Below are 19138 nucleotides of genomic sequence, written 5' to 3' on the forward strand. Positions count from 1 at the left end.
TACCCATTTCAATAACTAACACTCTAAATACACAGCCCCGGGCGTTCACTTCAGTGAATATTCTGGGGGTTTCATATTTACATATCTCCCAAACGAATTCAATTACACCATAAAATAACCACATGAAAGAGAAGGCACACCAGAACCCATGGGCAGGTCAGCTCAACAGGCTCTCAGAGCTGAAACTCTGCAACATGACACATGGATCCGGTGACATACGATTTTGCTTTTTAACGTATTCTGCAGGTTGGACTTCTCTTGTTTATACGCTTATTTTGGGGAATTATTTAATGTCTTGGGAGCCAAACTGCGTCATCCTGGCGAGACTGGACCATTTATTTTAAGTGATTTCCATCTACTGTGGAGTTCAGATTGTATTATTACTACAATACTTTTAGACTTGGAGATGAGGAGTTTGTATATATAAACAGAGGTCAGATTTTCAAGCTTTGGTGCTTAAAGAGAGACACCTAAATCCATATACAGACCCCTAACTAATTGGCCTGATTATCAGCAGACAGAATGTCCATAGCTCCAGCTCTCTGTTTTGAATTTGGTCACTGTTTGCTGTGCAGCCTGTGGAGCCGCAACATAGCTTCATTTTTTGGTGCTTATCTGTCTTAATTGATTTTTGGGTATTTTAATTTCTGATTCCGATTGGTCAGTTTAGTCACACCATGGGATATTTTCCAAATGCATTTCTTTTGAAACAAACATTAAAAAAACCAATAGAAGATTCAGCTGAAAATTTCAAAAGGTTAAAAAAAAAAGTCCTGTTTGAAAACGTATGGAAAAGTCCTGTTTGAAAACCCCTTCCAAAATCTCAGCAATTCCCAGTGATCTTGAAGGCAGAGTGGGGCCAGTCCATTTAAAACAAACAAAAATATACTCCAAGTTTCTAAACAGCTTTTCTGCAACATAGCAGCATGTGCAGGGGTAAGGACTGGGATAAGGTATTATCAGCCTGCATTTGAGACCATGCATAACTCATTCATGCACAACACATCCATCCCGAATCATAGCAATCATGCCACTCTCCCTCTGCTGCCCTCATTCCCCTCACCTCCATGCTGCACCCCAGTCTCACTAGCAAGGCAAAGAGAGAACATCCCCAGGAGGCCATGATACCTTTCCCTCCTAGGGTCCCTCCCCTGGCACGGTTGCTATGGTGCTTGCCTCCTCAGAGCTGTTATCTGCTCACATTATCAAACAGGGGCTGATTGCTTAGAGGAAAAGCAGTCTTCTCTCTGGACAGAGTGATAAGGAGCGAGTTTTCCCCCCTTATGTCACGCCCTTATCACAAGGACTGAGCCATGTGTGCTGCCATTGATGGAGGGGGGGGCTGAGGTGGGATGGACAGGGGCTGGGACAGCCAGCAGGCAGAAGATAATGTTATTCCAGCTCCCGGCAGCAGTTTCCCACCAGAAAGTTGGAAGCGAGTCAAAGAAAAGAGAAAGTATCTGTGGGCTCTGGCAGCTGGGTTTTGCAAGGGCTGGGATGCTGAGCACAAACAGTTCTGCACAGAACCAAAAAGGAAGTCAGTTGGCCATGTGTCTGTCTCCTTGGCAAATGTGGAATTCACTGCCTCCCATGCAGCACACTGGAAGGCCTGGGCCCATCCAGATGGGACACTGGAGAACCAAAGCACATGCCTCTGGAGTGAGTCACCAACAGAAGCGTTCTGCTCCTCCTAGGCACTGGGCACTCTCAGCCTTCTTGGCACGGGCAGAGGAGCAAGACACTTTGCGTGTCATGTTGCTTTGCTGGTTTAAACACACTGAGATTTTGCATACATTTCACACCCCAAAAATTGTTCTATTTGCTGCAGCATGTTCATTATTCGGTTTCAGGACAAGTCTGACTAGAAGTCAACGCAGCACCCCAGCTCTGCCAGCACTGCTCCGCTCTCCCAACACACCTGCCTTTGACCTGCAACACCCCTTGCTGTTCCATTCTGCTCTTTACCATCCCCTCTGTACTTCACTATCCCATTTCTAAGCCCCTCTTTCTCCCCTCCCTCCCTCCCACCCACATCTTCTCACCAACACATCTCATGCTGAACTGCATCACTCCCTGCCATTTCAGACTTGGGCCCCACTAACAGCTCTGCTAGTCATCCTCAAGCCTCAGCTACCACACCCTCTCCTGCAGTCGTGCAAGGAGCTGTGATCGACCCCACCCAGCCCCAGGTGGCAGTGCAAGCGTGGCGGCCCCAGAAATGGGCAGAGTCTGCGCTAGGGAGGGGGATGAAGAGCATGTCTGGACTGGAGCATTCTTCCTCCAATTCCAGGACCAGAAACTGAGACACAGATCAAGGACTCCACAGCCCCAAGCTTTGGTCACGGTGTATATAAGAGCAAAGACTAAAGTAACATAAAAAGACAGCCACAAACATCCCCTGGGCTCTCTGTACCCCAAGCACTCCCCACCATCAACCAAATGTCATTGCTGACAGGACCTATGTCCCCATCCTCCCATTTCAGTGTTTGGATCAAGCTCCAAACAGCCAGGAACTTCCCCCAGAAACCAGGATTCCTAGGTCAGCCCGAGAGCAGGAGCGGCTGCTCTTGGGTCCCTCACTGCTTGGGGACTGTTATTCACTGGGCTCAGGCTGTCCTGCTTGAGGTCTGGCAGGGTCCTGGATTTCTAAACAGAGGAGCACTCAGCAAAAGAGCAAGCAAGAGCAAAAGCAAGTGAGCAAGAGGTAGGCAGGAAGGACTTGTGCCAGCACACCACGCTTTGGAACAATGCAAGCCACGCACAGGTCCCAGCACCACACCCCTGACAATGTGAGAGGGAAAAGCCTGAGCTAGCCCAGGATCCTCCCTGATATTGAGAGCATCCAATGATTACACCCCAGGTCACAACAGAAAAGCCCTGTCCGTCCTCCCCACAGAAGCCCCAGCCCACGACAGCCCTGTCCGTCTTCCCCACGGGAGCCCCGGTCCACAACTGGGATCAAGGACTCTCCTCTATGGGGCCTGCCTGGACAGCCCCACCTGTCGCTCCTCATTTCTATTCCACAGTATTGTCACAGCCGGGATCCCCTCACCCCCGAGTGTAAGCAGGTGTGCCTCGGAGCCACCTTCTCCAGCGCTGCACTGGGTGCTCCAGGCTCGGAACTGAGCGAAAGACTCTCCAATGTCCCCATAATCACTTGCTTCCGGCTTCACTCTCGTGGCTGGGCAGGATGGGCCGGTTCCCAGAGAGCATTTTTCAGTTCAGAGCCCCTGAGGCCATGGCCTGTTCTGTCTGCACCCGCGCCACCTGCACTGGAGGGGCAAGGGGGGGACGACAGAGCTTCACACCTCCTCCCCACCCCGCAGGAGCCACAGCCACCCCAGCATTTGTCTACAGTGCTCAGTCCTGAAGACCCAGCAGGCTGCGCAGCAGCTGTCATATGCCAGGTTTCAGGCTCCCATTCCCCAATGCCTGCTGCCCTGCACCATCAAGAAGAGACCGCGTTTCCCCATGGACGCTCCTCCCATCTAGCGTGACCATACGTCCCAGTTTGGCCAGGACAATCCCGTTTTAAGCCCTGTCCTGGCCGTCCCGACTTTTTTGGCAAACGTGGGCATTTGTCCCCTTTGCTCTTGCCAACTTGATCAAAAAGTTTTTTGTCAAAAATTAGGGTGCGGAGGAACATGTGGGGTGGCAAGCAGCGATGCCAGCCTCATGCAGGGTCCAGGGAGGCAAGGCTCGGGCGGGCAGGCAGGGCTTGAGCAAGCAGCGACACCAGTCCAGCATGGGGAGGGGGGCTTGGGTGAGCAGCATGGGCCAGCCTTGTGCGGGGGGGGGGGGGTCGCGTTCAGGTTAGCCCCATGTGGTGTTCAGTTTTCCCTTTGGGAAATATGGTCAGATATGGTCACCCTACCCCCATCTGCAGCCTGAGGAAGCAATGCCACACAGCAGCGGCCTTTGCGTACAAGGGACTATGCTAGCTCACTGCTGCCCGGGGGGGGCCTGGAAGTCCAGGGGTCAGCAACCTTTCAGCAGTGGTGTGCCGAGTCTTCATTTATTCACTCTGATTTAAGGTTTCGCATGCCGTGCCAGTAATACATTTTAATTTTTAGAAGGTCTCTTTCTATAAGTCTATAATATATAACTAAACTATTGTCGTACATAAAGTAAATAAGGTTTTTAAAATGTTTAAGAAACTTCATTTAAAATTAAACTAAAATGCAGAGCCCCCGGAGCAGTGACCAGGATCCGGTGTGAGTGCCACGGAAAATCAGCTTGGGTGTAACCTTCGGCACGCGTGCCTCAGGTTGCCTACCCCTGCCCTAGTCCAAGGAATATTAACTATGGAGTTATTGCACCTTCCTCTGTGGTATCTAGTGCTGGCCTCTGCTAGAGACAGGAGCCTGGGCTGGATTGACCTCGAGTCTGACTCAGTCTGGCCATTCCTACTGTTCCTATAGCCAGGGCTCACACATGGCAGTGGGAGAGGAGAAGTGGGCTTATCAGGCCTCAGGATGGGCCAATGCAGCTTGACAGCCTACCATAACTGATACTATCTTGGCTGGCGAGAAAGCCCTTTAGGTGGCCCATCAGCTGCAGCATACATAGCCCAGGACACACCGTTTGCAGTAACACCAAGAGGGACAGCCCTGAGAGCAGAGACCAGACCAGCTTCCACGGACACAGATCCCCAATTTATACAAAACAGTCTATTCTCATGCAGACCATGGCTGGATTCTCAGCACTCTGGTAAAGTCCTGGCAAATTAGTCCCTGGATCAAGGACACCTGCAGCTCAGCCGCTATGTGCTTTGGCCATACTTCACTGACTGCGTAAGCCCAAGCACAAAGCTATACTGGCCTTGGAGAGAGAAAGACCTCCTCCATTTTGAGCAAGATGGCACAAACTATCCCCTTTCCTCCCCTCCGGGTGAAGACTGGAGGGCACTGGGAAAAAGAAGCCTTCCTGTTCCAGGCATGCCGTCTCTGCCATTGTCATGGACTGAGGCAGCAGTTTGCGGTTCATGGAAGCAGCTAAAGCCTCCTCCTTCCATTTTTATTCTGACACTGGCTTCAGCTGGATTTAGCAGAGACATTTAAGAAGGCTGCTTTCTGCTAAGCTCTGCCAGGTCCCCATCAGAGACTTCTCAGGCTTCCATGTGCACCTCTGGACATGGACACAGCACACTCTGTTCCCAGCAGCTCCCCACACACCAGCTTTCCAGGATGGGAATACAGGCCAAGAGGAACCGCTTTCCGACACAGGCTCTGCTACTCGAGCAGCAGAGCATGGAAATCTGACAGATCTTAAAACAGCTACAAACAGGTAAAGTGTCATGTGAATTCAGTCTTAATAGAAAACAGAATGCCATAAATCTGTCTCCAAGACATAGAACAGCTTGACATAGACCCACGCGCCACTCTTCTCACATCTGCCTGCAGTAGTTGCCATTGCAGCATAAGGACTGTAACAACAGCAGATGCTGAAGCATAGAGGCAGAAGCAATAATCACAGTACAGTTCTCTTGGCCTGGGTTCTGTTAAAAACACAAGGAAGAAGCCAATGAGCCAAACCCACTGAGACAGAAATGGGATTGTCAGCCGTCGGGGAGGGTCTCGCAGGCTGCAAGAAAGGAAAACTGAGCAGAAAGACACAAGCTTTGCAACAAACCACTGGCCCTTTACCCTAGTACAAGCTCATAGGAAAATAGAGAGGAAAACCGGCACCTTCCTGAACTCAGAGACTTCTCTTAGATAGTTCATTGCAAAGCATCTCTGTGCTGCTTGGTTAACAAACAAATGTGACCAGATGGGAAAGCTTGTGAGCAGAGCAGTCGGAGTAAGGGTGATCCTGACAACAGACAGCTCCCAGTGGCAGAGCTCAGCCTAGTTTGTTACTCAGAGGTCCAGCTCCTCAAGGGCAGAAGGCTACGCTAGAGCTACAAAGGTCCAGTGTCTAGCACCAGTTATGTGCACTGCATGGTGGATTTTCAGATGTGCCTCACTGACTTGCAATAGGGCTCGTGCTGCTAAGCCACTTCTAAAGATTCTTCCATACACCCACATCTCCCATGACAAGCAGGGGCAAGATCAAGCAAACCTTGCCTAAAAATGAGGAGGAGGCTTTGGGTCCATGAGCAAGGAAGAGGGCATAATGCAGCAGAAAAGGCCTGGCAGAACCACTGAGCCTCACATGGGTTCCCTACCCTAACCAGCTGCTGCCTCCAACAGAAATCACACAGCACATGCTAAAAGGGCACTAGGACTACAGGAGCTTAAGGGAACACCAGGCTGAGTGGGAACAGGCTTAAGGGAACACCAGGTGGCTGGCTGGCTGAGAGCACACCGCTGGAAAGGCTTGTGTGTGATAAACTTCAGTGTGCTTTATATTAACAAATCAGACAGCAGAGTAAGCATTCAGCTATCTCCCTGGGTCACCTTTATTGCCCTGAACAGAGGAACAGACTTCTGAGAAGCTAACAGAGGCCCAATCCTAACTCCCACTGCAATCACTGGGAGTTTGGCTGTTCACTCTGCGGAAGCAGCACCAAAGGACATACCAAGGGCTGAGGATCTAGCCCAAGGGTGCACAGCGACAGGCTAAGGCCGTCCTACACAGATGCATTGCACAGATGGGCAGTTTTCTATTCCAGTTGTCTTGTTAAATGTGTAACTTATTGCTACTTAAATTCTTAAATACATACCAGAGATACACAGGAAGTGAAAGTGGCCCAGCCAATGTTACCATGACAACCTTTATTCATTTAATTGCCTGCTTTTTGGCAATTTCAACAACAAAAAAGAAAAAAAAAAGAGAAAAGGAAAACTGGTTTTAATTTCCCTTCTGCTTTTGCTTTTTAAAAAAGACCTAAACAGAAATTGCCTCTGCTTAGTAGCTTCAGTTCATATGGGATTGTCTATGCTCTTAGAACTTGTTCAGTTTTAAGTCCCCCCTCAATCTTAGGAAAGATGCCAGGCCTCAGGACAAAGTGTGACGACCTTCAACTCTTCACCGTTTAAGTTATCTGCAGGAGAAATACCTAGTGGTCAGGCTAAAGGAGACCAGATTTCAGGGGTGCTGGAACAATTTGTATAGGGAGATGCTGAGAGTCATTGAACCAAACTGTAAACCACTTTAGCCAAAGAGTGCAGCAGCACCCCCAGCACCCTTAGTTCCAGCACCTATGCCAGATTTATCACTCTGTTATAGCAACTGCAATGGCTGACTGAACTATGCTCCCGTTTCCCAACGGAGTTCTCTTTTCGGCTGAGATCAAGCATGGGAAGGAGGGGGAAAACGGGGGTTACAACAGAAATGGTTCTGTTCTGCAACTCTAACTGGAGTGTTCGCTACTATATCAGCAGCATCACGGTCCAGAAACCTCACAACAGAGTCCACTTTTACCAGACATCCAGCCCAGGTTCCAGAACCAAGAGATTCAGACAAGCAGTACAAAACCACCAAGCCTTCTCGGGAGTGCCATCTCTGCAGCTACCCAGCACAGGTAGGCTGTATGTCCCTAGAGGGGAGAATCTGCAGCGTGGCATATAGAAACACATCTGCTCCTCTAGGGCCTCCAGTCGACCCCTCCCCATTATGTCATGCCTATGGGTAACCACCCACTCACAGCCCCATTTACCCAATGTCTCTATTCAGACCTTCATCCCCCAACAGCCCTCAGAACTATAATCCATAAATTCCCCTGCTCACTGCGGTTCCTAAAGGGCTTCTGAAGGGAGTGGAGTCCAAGTGAGAGTTAAACAAGACCATCCTAGCACTGCGCAAGGTCCTTTCCCAAAGTTCAGCAGGGCCTCAGTTCTTACGTTTCTCCAAATATTTACATTTGAAAATGAATTCAGATTTTTGTATCCATTAATAGCTGTATGGAGCTGCATCTCCAACTCCTGCCTCGCCTGCACCCATCTCTGAGAGCTTGGGTAACCCACTCCTTTTCATTTTAACTGGATGAGGACTCTGCAGACAGGGTTTTCTTTATCATGGCTAGGTGGAGTGCTTTGGAAAGGCTGCGTTTGCACCTGCCTAGCTCAGAGCCAGCACTGCTTGTCTTAGATTTGCCTGGGGCATCTTCCCAAATGCTGATTTGAGTTTGGTGATTGTGCTATCTTCCTTTCCCTCCCCAGCACCTCTCTCACCTTGCACACATGGCAGAACTGGCATCATTTAGCCTAGTGAAAACCCCTGGGTGATGACTCAGCTAGCACTAGGAGCACCCTGTGTGATGGAAAAGTAAAGGGCTACAAGGGCTTCCCACTTTCTCAAACATCCCGAGATCCAGGACCCTCTGAATTAGCAGAGCACCGTGAGGCCTTTACACTCAACTCAATGGCATTTCTCTGCCTGTCTGCAACACGATAAACTTTTGAAAATCTCATCCAGGCTGTTCCAAAATTTCAGGGAATGTTTGAGGTATTAGTGAGCAGAATCCTACCAATTTTCACCAAACTATAAAACCGGAAGAACCTGTTTTCCACCAACCTAACTTATGATTCTACAGGTTGAGATACAGGGGCGAGGCAGTAACCTCCAGGTCAGGGCACCAGAGAGCCATCTCCGCCCGCAGCACCACACGGGTACTTTGTGGGCCTGGTTTGAGTGAAGATGAAGCTGCTACAAGCCCCTCACTCCCTACCCCGCCACCACAAACCAGGCCTCCTAGCTGGGCAGTGCACCCACGGGGGGTGGGGAGGGGGAGGAGGTGGCTGAGTGTCCAGCTCTGCCTAGATAATCAATAAAGCATGCAACCCTCTAGTATATTATTACATTCAGTTCTTGGCTACTGGGATGAGACCCAGTTATTGGGGTAACAGCCCCACCCTGGCGGGCTCCCTAGCCATCCCAGCAGAAGCAACAGCATCTGGTGACTCCCCATCATCTCTACCTTGAGACACGCTCACATGCTACTGAGACGTTTTCCCCCTGACCCACAGTGGGGCAAATGCATAAGTGATGCTCTAATGCTGCTCTTACCTCAGCATGGCCCCCGGGGGTCAGGGTCTTGTTGCAGCGCTCGCACTTCAAACAGAACTTGTGCCAGTCCTTGCCTAAAGAGGTCACTTTCTCGGCTGCATGAAAGACAAGAGAAAAAGCAGGGTGAGCCAGCTTGGCTGGAGAGAGAAGGCAAAAAGCAAACATCTGCAGAACAGGGCCCGACAGCCTCACTCCAAACTAGAGGGCCAGGATTCAGGTAAGGTGGAGTCTGCATCTAATGGCAACTACTGCTCTTAGCAAATATTACTAAACATACTAATTTTGTCTGCAGCACAAATTAATCACCTTGCTTCTCTTCTCTCCTGTAATATGACCTATTAGGGAAGCCTCACCTATCAGGGAAATTAAAGGACGAGATTGTGGAGGAAAAATTCATTGTTTGACTTTCACTCCAAGAGGCACAGGAATCACCTGGCTCACTAACGAAATGCAGCCACCTCCAAGGTGGAAGACAGCAGTGGTTAAACTGCTCAGAGTGACACTTCCCCATACCGTAAGGTCAGGAAGTGCAGAAGAATCTCGTTTGATGGAAAACTGCAGGGGCAAATTTAGGTCAGCAGAATTGTTATTCTGCAAGTATAAATGGTGCTTTACAAAAAACACACAAAAACTAAAGCTCTGCCGGATGAAGTCTACACTCTAAGGCCTTGGCTACACTGGAGAGTTGCAGCGCTGGTGGTGGCTTTACAGCGCTGTAACTTACTCACCATCCACACTTGCAAGGCACACACAGCGCTGTATCTCCCTGGATACAGGGATGCAGCGCTGCTCTGCCAGTATGGCCACCAAAAGCGCTGTTATTGGCCTCCAGAGGTATTCAGAGGTATCCCAGAATGCCTGCTCAGCCACTCTGCTCATCAGTTCAAACTCTACTGCCCTGGCCTCAGGTGACCCGCCCTTTAAATGCCCCGGGAATTTTAAAAATCCCCTTCCTGTTTGCTCAGCCAGGCGTGGAGTGCAATCAGTGAACCTTTCCAGGTGACCACGCCTCCACACGCCAAATGAGCCCCAGCATGGAGCAATGGCGAGTTGCTGGACCTCATCAGTGTTTGGGGTGAGGAAGCTGTGCAGTCACAGCTGTGCTCCAGCCGTACGAATTACGATACCTATGGGCAGATATCAAGGGCCATGCTGGAAAGGGACCATGACCGGGACGCGGTGCAGTGCAGGATTAAAGTGAAGGAGCTGCACAGTGCCTATTGCAAAGCCCGTGAGGGAAACTGCCGCTATGGTGCTGCCCCCACGACCTGCCGTTTTTATAAAGAGCTGGACACGATACTTGGGGGTGATCCCACTGCCAATCCAAGGACCACGATAGACACTTCAGAGCAGAGGGGGGGAGGTGGAGGCGGAGGAGGGTGGGGGAGGAGGAAACCGAGAGTAAGGGTACTGGGGTGGGGGGAGACACCCCGGAGTCCCAGGAGGCATGCAGCCAGGAGCTATTCTCAAGCCAGGAGGAAGGCAGCCAGTCACGGCACCCAGTACTTGGTGAAGGACAAGCAGAGGAGCAGGTTACCGGTAAGCGGCTTTTATTTTCAGGATGGAAATGTTTCGGGAGAGGAGGGGTGGTTAGGGCTGCATGCATGCATGCCTAGATGTGGAATAGCCCATTGATGTGGTCTATCACGTCACGGTAATCGGCCTCGGTAATCTCTTCAAAAGTTTCAGCCAGAGCGAGGGCAATGCACCTCCACAAGTTTATAGGGAGAGCCACTGTGGTCCTTGTCCCAGTCAGGCTAACGCGTCTGCGCAACTGTGCCGCAAGGGGTGAGGGGACCATTGCTGCACACAGGCAAGCTGCATAGGGGCCAGGGCGGAATCCGTATTGCTGTAGAAGACCCTCCTGCTCTTCCCAGGTGACCCACAGCAGCGAGATAGCTTCCAGGATTAACTCCTGTGGAAAATGTTGGGAGAGTGTTCAGTGCAGGTGCCCCTCGCAGCTGTTTGCTTTCCCTATGCACAGAAACCCCAGCACAGTTTCCTGAGCCGAAAAGTGGCGTTCCACGGTGCTGAGCATTTCCATGAAAGCCACAAGCAATGTCGTGTCGTACACGTCAGGCAACTTGCAATCATCGTCGGACTCCTCATCACTTCAGAGCTGAAGGAATAGCTCAACTGCCAAACGTGATGTGCTGGCGACACTCATCAGCAAAGTCCTCAGCAGTTCAGGCTCCATTTCCCACAGAAATCGCGCTGCACAGAAACCGTTGGGAGACTCACAATGGCGCCAAATGTGGACAGAAAAACAGGGACTGCTGGATGCAAAGCGATGCAGCATAGGGCGTTGGGACAGGAAGCAGAATGACCCGCACCCTTCCGTTCCCTTCCCACAACCCACGGCGCCAAAATGGGACAAGGTGCTCTGTGGGATAGCTGCCCATAATGCACCACTCCCAACAAGGCTGCAAATGCTGCAAATGTGGCCACACTCCAGCGCTTTCCCTACACAGCTGTACGAAGACAGCTGTAACTCCCAGCGCTGCAGACCTCCAAGTGTAGCCAAGGCCTAAGCAGACTACAGTTCCCTGGAGCTAGATCAGCCAAGACTCTGGAGTTAATGGCTGACCAGGGCCAGCTCCAGGCACCAGCGAAGGAAGCAGGTGCCTGGGGCGGCACTCCATCTGTTATTGGGGCAACACATCTGGGACTTTGGCGGCAGGTCCTTCAGTCCCTCTCTTCCTCTTCAGCAGCACTTCAGTGGCAGCTCAATCAGGTTTTTCTTTCTTTTTGTTCTTTTTTTTTCTTCACTGCTTGGGGTGGTAAAAAAGCTGGAGCTGGCCCTGCGGCTGACTCTTGTGAAAAGCACGATGGGATCATCAATAAGCACAAATGGTCAAGGCTTTGATTTTAAGCCTCATCTGTCAGCCTGCCCTTCCTGCATCACAACCCCTGAGCATCATTGTACATCCTGGTGAAAGGAGCATCTCCTTACTCAATTGCTGACTCCTGATGCATTTCAGTGTGGCTCAGGGCTCCACCACAACACTGAGCAGACCAGACCATGACCTAAGGTGACAATTTGCCCCTTTTCCTCCCATCAGCCCAATTCCCAGAGGGACATTCTCTCTGATGAGAGCCTGACATGCATAACTGACAGAGATCTGTGGACAAAGCCCTTTGAGATAGCTGGAGCTGGGAGGGTCCAAGGGCATTACCAGAGGGCACTGCCAGCTGTCCCTCCTGCCTCAGAAGTCAGGAGTGGGGCCAGTGCCTCCCACCCTCTGCAGCACCGCCAGACTGCGGGGACTCAGGATCTCCTCCTACACAGGGTAGGTTTGGGGATCAGTCCTGACTGCCTGCTAGTCCCAGCGGATTTTTAAGATGTCTTCAGGAATGCAGCCTCCTGGGAGCCTCTAACAGTTCCAGATTTTCAAGAGACCTCAGCACCTCGTGTTAAAATCAGGCAGAGCACTGCTAAAGGCCTGGCCCTTCTTTAGTTGCTTAAACAGAGCTGGACTCTTTGGAAAAAACTGGCCCCAGCTGTGGGAGGGGGTCCCTTGGGAATCTGGGCCTTGGCGACTATTCCAACCATTTCATAATCTCACTGGCAGGAAAATACAGGCTGAACATCAGGGATGTTCCCTTTTATTTGTCACTTCTCTTTATACCTCTTTGTACCACCCTAAAGAACATGCTGCTAGTCAAATGTTTGTAGACTGTTTGCACTTCCGCTCCAACTCAGCCCCTTTAGTCATTTCTTAGGCTTTGTCAACACTACACAGCTTTTAGCGACAGGGCCATGTCACTAATAAAGGTATGTCTACACTGCAAAGTCGTTGACAAAACTTTTGTCTTTCACTGGTACTTTCACACACACACACCCCGCGAAAGGCAAAAGTTTTGCGACACAAGTGTCAGTGTGAACGCGGCAAGAGTCCTCTTCTGTTTTGTCATTCAATTAGCAGTGTAGACAAAGCCATAGCCAAGCTACATACATTTAGCTCTTTTAGGCCTTGGCTACACTGGCACTTTACAGCGCTGCAACTTTCGCGCTCAGGGGTGTGAAAAAAACGCCCCCCTGAGCGCTGCAAGATACAGCGCTGTAAAGCCTCAGTGTAATCAGTGCCGCTGCGCTGGGAGCTCCGACCACACTCACACTCCAACCACACTCACACTTCAAAGCTCTGACCACACTCACACTTCAAAGCACTGCCGCGGCAGTGCTTTGAAATTTCAAGTGTAGCCATACCCTGAGTCTCTCCCATATCAATCCATCCCTAAAGGCCCTGGGTTGTCAGCATTCTTGGAGAAGGAGCTCAGAAAGGAACACAGTCACCTAGGTGTGGTCACATCAGAGCCATATATAGTAAGGGACTATTAACCCCATACTTTGGAAAGCATCCATGTATTCAGCCTAAAAAAAAAAAAGTCACATTTGCTTGTGCAGTGCAGTCAAATTACAAGTTCATCTTTCTGACGCTATGTTGGTCTCTCTATCACTGCTCCCCAGACTTCTCCCACCTACTGAATAGGAACGGTTTTGTTTATCCCAGATGCATTAGCTTAACTGGGCCAAGTGAAATCTCATTTTGTGTTTCCTGCCCATACATCTGGTATCTCTCCTCTCCCATTCAGCACACTAAACAAAGATGTTATGTGAGACCAGATCCAGCAGCAACACCGATCCTATCTAGGGCTTTGCAAGGTTACCCTTTGCTGTGCCTTCCACAAAGATTAAAAATTACAAACTCTCTTCCCCCAGCCCTGCTGTCTAGAATGAGCAGAGCTTGCTAGAATTTTTCATTATCTGAAGCAAGGATGCTTCTGTGCCTCCAGGAATCATGAGGGGAAAGCCACACAGAAGAGATGGGTTCTGCATTTAGTTTGCATGTGGCAAGGGTGCTGGTCTCTGAGTCCAGGTTCTGGGAAAGTTCTGTCTCTTTTGGAAACAAGGCTTCTCTTGCTTGTTGACTACTTTTTCTTCCCAAGGGAGCAAGCTGTTGTGTGAGATCATCACCACATGGAAGAGAAGGAATTCATAGATCCCGAGGCCAGAAGGGACTATTGTGATCACCTAGTCTGACCTCCTGTACAACCCAGGCCAGAGACCTGCCCTCAAATAATTCCTAGAGCAGATCTTTTAGAAAAACATCCCATCTTGATTTTAAAATTGCCATGCTGGAGAAGTATCAGAGGGTAGCCGTGTTAGTCTGGATCTGTAAAAGCAGCAAAGAATCCTGTGGCACCTTATAGACTAACAGACGTTTTTGGGCATGCATCTGAGGAAGTGGGTATTCACCCACGAAAGCTCATGCTCCAAAAACGTCTGTTAGTCTATAAGGTGCCACAGGATTCTTTGCTGCTTTTACATGATGGAGAAATTATCCCAATGGTTCATAACCCTCACTATTCAAATGTACAGCCTATTTCCAATCCGAATTTGTCTAGCTTCAACATCCAGCCACTGGACCATGCTAGGCCTTATCTCTGCTAGACTGAAGAGCCTATCATTAATGTCAGTCCCCCATTAACCTTCTCTTTGTTAAACTAAATAAACCAGGCTTCTTGAGTCTCTTGCTACAAGGCATGGTTTCTACCCCTTAACTCATTCCCGCTGTTCTTCTCTGAACCCTCTTCAATTTATCAACATCCTTCTGAGACCACTACTATGCCAGGCTTCAAAAGCCAGAGCAGCAACCTTGAACTGGACTCTGGTTTCAATGGGAAGCCCACGCAGCGATTGGTGATCACATCAACCCATGTTAGTGAGCAACCACGTTGCTGTGTTCTGGGCCACAGGTAGCTTCCCCAGAACCCGAGGCTCCATTCCCAGGTGTAACAGATGGCAGGAGCTGAGTCTTGAGGCTACAGTGTGCATCAGGTCGATGTCTAAAAGGACCAGGGTCATCCCCTGGCCAGGCGCAGAAGGAAGTGGCTGTTCCTCACCACTGTGGCTATCTGTGTGTTCAGGCACAGACAGGACAGAGCCCCCATGGCTGCAGACAGATCCAACAGGTGCTGTCTGTGGCAAGGTCCCTCCTCTTCCACCATCACCTCAGATGCATCAGGGTTCAGTCCCAACAGCTGCAATCCCTTCTTGGACTATGCTGTGAACATGCGCTGTCCAGGTACTCCTGGCACTGCGGCCCTGGTTCTCTGCTGGCTCTCTCTACAGCTCCAAGCATATTGGACAGGAGGGAAAAGAGGACTGAACCTTGAGACAACAGCCAATGAGGGCCCAGGGAGCTGAAGAATAATTGCCCATAATGACTCTTGCTGTACCCTTCTCCACACCTGCCTCCTGCCATCTCTCATGCTGTATGTCGCTATTTAGCATTACTCCCAGCACCCTTGGGCAGCGAGCAGGCCATGTCACTGCATTCACATTCACTCTAAGAAAGATGTCCTAAGACCCCAGGCCCCAAATGCCTTCCCTAGAAGACCATCTTCCGCCCTCTCATCAGCCATTAGCTTTCTAAATTCACCGTGTTTACCTGGGATGATTAGCAGTCTGATTCCCCCTTGCCTTACACCAGGTTAACACAACTGGAACCAGCGCATTATACCAGCACTCAACTGGAGCAATGCAGCAGGCAGGCTGGCTTTGTGTACCAGGCCCACTTCTCACTCAGGATTCTAGCACTCTCTTGCCGCTTAGATCTCTCCCCGATGGTTGTCCACTTCCTTCAGCAGGGACTCAAGCTAGATTTACCAGACAGAAACGGGTTGGGCCATGCTGCCTTTCTTTAGGACTGGTGTCTCATTGGCTTCCTTCAAACTCTTTGCTATCTCTTGGTTCTCTCCTTAGCGTGTGATGGATCATTTTCAGTGGCTCTGTAAACCCGTAAGTCAGTTCCCACAGCACTATAACCTTAAGCACTCGTCACCCACACCTGTAGACATGTATTAAACATTCCCCCCGACCCTCTATAAGGGTTACTTCATGGGGGTTTTATCAACAGCTACCAACATATTGACAAAACCCTCCTTATTCCCTCTTTGCCCAGGCATCTGTGCTTTATATTGTTATTAAAAAGGAATCTAAATAAGCACCGTATCTCTGCCGTTTCTGAATCAGTTCCACCCCACTCCACCCTCTGTCTCTCTTTTCCGCCCAAGATATTTATATGAATGTGCTTTTTGTTCTATCCCAAACCCCTTCTGGCAGCATTAATTCATTTTGCTACCCTTATCTTTTCCTTGCATGCCTAACCAAGTATATTCGTTACACTGCCTCCCACCTCTTTCCCATTTCCTCTTCAGTGCTGGGATCTGTTTTTGTTCTTCACACCCACTAATTCCCCATTGGTTTCTCTCTCTCTCTCTGACACACACAGACTAGGGTGACCAGACACCAAGTGCAAAAAATGGGGACACGGGGTGCGGGGGTAACAGGAGCCTATATAAGAAAGACTAAAAAATCGGGACTGTCCTTATAAAATTGGGACATCTGGTCACCCTAACACAGACATGCATGCACATACTCTGGCCACTGCACAAACAGCTGGAATATGGTAAAATTCAATTAAAGTTGCCATAAAATGAAGTCATAAAAAGCCAAATGAAATATTTAACAGGCAAGTAAAAGCAGTAGGATTCAAGTGCACTTCTACTCTGAATGCGACTGAAAATGGCATTATGGGTTTTTTTGTTTATTTATTCTCATTGGCTTCAATGGGGGGGGTGGATGTCAAATTTGTTTTGTGTACATGTTGTTATGCTGGAACTTAGGAAAAACCTCACTGAAGGTGGTGGGTGTAACAGCTGCCTTCCATTCAGACTAAATAAGGGAACAAGTAAATGACTCCTTTGTTTAGAGATAGCCAAAAAAACAGGAGCCACCACTCAAAAGAACAGGTGGCTCGGGGGTCTGAACTATGTGGGAGGAGGGGTTTCTCTGTGGGATGAATGTAAGTATCAGGATAGGGAACTGATTTTGATTTCAGCAGTGCATGTGGGAGAGAAGGGGCTGGAACACCACAGCACATAGAGTAGCCCCAGACACAGTGAGACTTGAGAAGCCCTGGTAGCATGACCCTGGGAAAAAGCTAAGAAAGAGTTTTTGAGCAAAGTGCTGGCTGGAAAGAAGCTTGGAACTGCAAGCAAAGAAACTCCCTCCTGCTGTTTAATTCCTACTGTGTTCAGAACTTTATGTAACTTCTTTGTAAACAAACAGAATTACCTTCAAGAAATACCTGAATCCATCATCAATGTCTCCTCCTAATGGAAACAAACTGGTAGACCCTAAACTGTGGTGAACTCCTTGGGTCACAAGGGGGCAAGACAAAAGAGGTTTTGTCTACCTGTCACACCTGCACTATCTGGAATCTGAAAGCTGAGCTGGGTCGCACTATCTGGAATCTGAAAGCTGAGCTGGGTCCTTTGTTGTTCACTCAAAGTCCCCAGTAACAAGGACTTTGCAAACCACATTCTGCTCTCCATTGTACTTTCACATCTTCATTGACTCCACTGGAGCTGCACAGGTGAAACATAAGAATTTGGCCCAGAAGCTAGAACAGTGGTCCCCAAACTTTTCAGGATTGCATCCTCCTTACTCCTGTCCATGCCTCCCCCCGGAACTAGGCCACGGCTCTGGAGGGCGGAGGGGGACACAGATGGGGTAAGGGGCCCAAGGCTGCGGCCACAGCTGGGGCCAGGAACAGAGCCACAGCCATGGGCCGAGGCCAAGGGCAAGGCCAGGGTGTGGTTGGGGCTAGGAGCAGAGCTAGGAGCGGGGCAGGGTTCAGTGGCATGGCTGTACTGCCCCCAGCCCCTCCCACTTCACTAGCACAACCAGGTACAGCTGCCAGTGAGCTTTGGTGCCTGTCCCAGTAGACTGGGCTGGGGGCAGTACATCCACCCCTGAGGAGCACCCGATGCAGGGTGCTGGCTCCTGGAAGCGGTGGTCCGAGAGGCTGCTGCTTTCGCCACTGAGGTTCCCAGTAGAGCCCCGCAGCTCCACGGATATTAATTTATATCTGCGGATATCAATTCTGTATCCACGCAGGGCTCTATCCGTCAGAGGATGGATTAGGGCTCCAGCCCACGGCTCCCACTTCCCAACAGAGCAGCCATTGTGATAGTGACGTGGGGAGCAGGAGGCAGCCAATACTAGGCAGGGAACCTCTAAGAGAACAATGGCTCTCACCCCTCAGTAAGGGGAATCCAGAGGAACCCACACACACACCAAGCCCCAGCAACTTTGGACTGAGGGAGTCCCCCCACTGGCCATTTTCAGCATCTTCCTCTTTGTGCTTCAACTAAGAACTTGTACTCGCTCATCTATTTGCACCAAGCTGTTGTCTGTTGTCTATTTAGATTGTAAACTATTTTTCGTTCTGTGTCTGCCCAGTGCCCAGTACAATGAGGTCCTGGCCATGACCAGGGCAACTGCAATACAAATAACAGAAGGCTAAGAACTTGACATTCTGGATAACTACCTTTGTTCCACCTCTTCAGAGCAGGCCCAATACAGGGAGTTGGGGTCAGGCTATAATCCTAGCTCCAGATCAGGCTCCCTAACTAAGAGCATTTGCCTCCTGCCCAGAATTCTCTGGCAAACCAGTTGGCTCCCTGGGCACAGGTGAGGAGCAGGGGAGGGCATGCTGTGCTTAGATCCAGCAGTCCTCAGCTCACAGAGGAAAAAGCTAGCAGCAGACCATGCACTAAGGGATGGAGTATGCTAAAGTGTCTACACCATGGAAAGGAAGTCAGTGATCCCTACACTCCCACACACCTTCCTTGGATCTGCTCCACAGGGCACTAAAAAGCAGACATTCGCTTCTCCACGGCATCCCAGGAATCCTTCCCACTGCCAAGGAGAGGCCTATGGCAAGCTGCCTGACTCTCAGCTCATCGCAAGCCACAGGAGGGCAGAGCATGGCAGCCTCCAGACTCTGGGAAGCGACACTACTGCTACCGTGCCCAACAACTCAGCCCAAGCCAGGCATCCCAACAGGCCCTGGCCACTGGCCCTAACAAAGATAGCCAGCCATATGCCAGACACACAGACCCACGCAGTGCAGTCTCTACAAGCTAGTGAGGCTCCCCAGGTCAGGCTTGCTCTGAGACTCTAGACTGGAGAGAATCACCAACCCGATACGGATTGCACATGCACTCAGGGACTTCCTGGCTCTGCTGAGTGGGGCTGTCCAGATGCATCAGGCATCCCCCTCGCCTCTCTGTTAGGAATCAGGCCATGGTAGTCTCGCCTCGTGGTCAGGCCGGG

The 19138-nt window shown here is 50.2% G+C and overlaps 1 protein-coding gene across 2 annotated transcripts in view; it reads right to left on the reverse strand.

The window, feature by feature from the left end:
- The window catches only part of CRIP2 (cysteine rich protein 2), a 69622-nt gene that overhangs the window by 12375 nt on the left and 38109 nt on the right, over positions 1-19138 (reverse strand). The window contains exon 2 of one of the 2 annotated variants that reach the window (XM_030573478.1): positions 8950-9044. The exons of the other annotated variant lie outside the window; for it this stretch is intronic. Coding sequence (XP_030429338.1) covers positions 8950-9044 — 95 coding nt within the window. The remainder of the gene's footprint in view (positions 1-8949; positions 9045-19138) is intronic. 2 annotated transcript variants of the gene reach the window in all.

The sequence above is a fragment of the Gopherus evgoodei genome, chromosome 8 (genome assembly GCF_007399415.2).
Source record: "Gopherus evgoodei ecotype Sinaloan lineage chromosome 8, rGopEvg1_v1.p, whole genome shotgun sequence".
In the NCBI taxonomy this organism is placed as follows: Eukaryota; Metazoa; Chordata; order Testudines; family Testudinidae; genus Gopherus; species Gopherus evgoodei.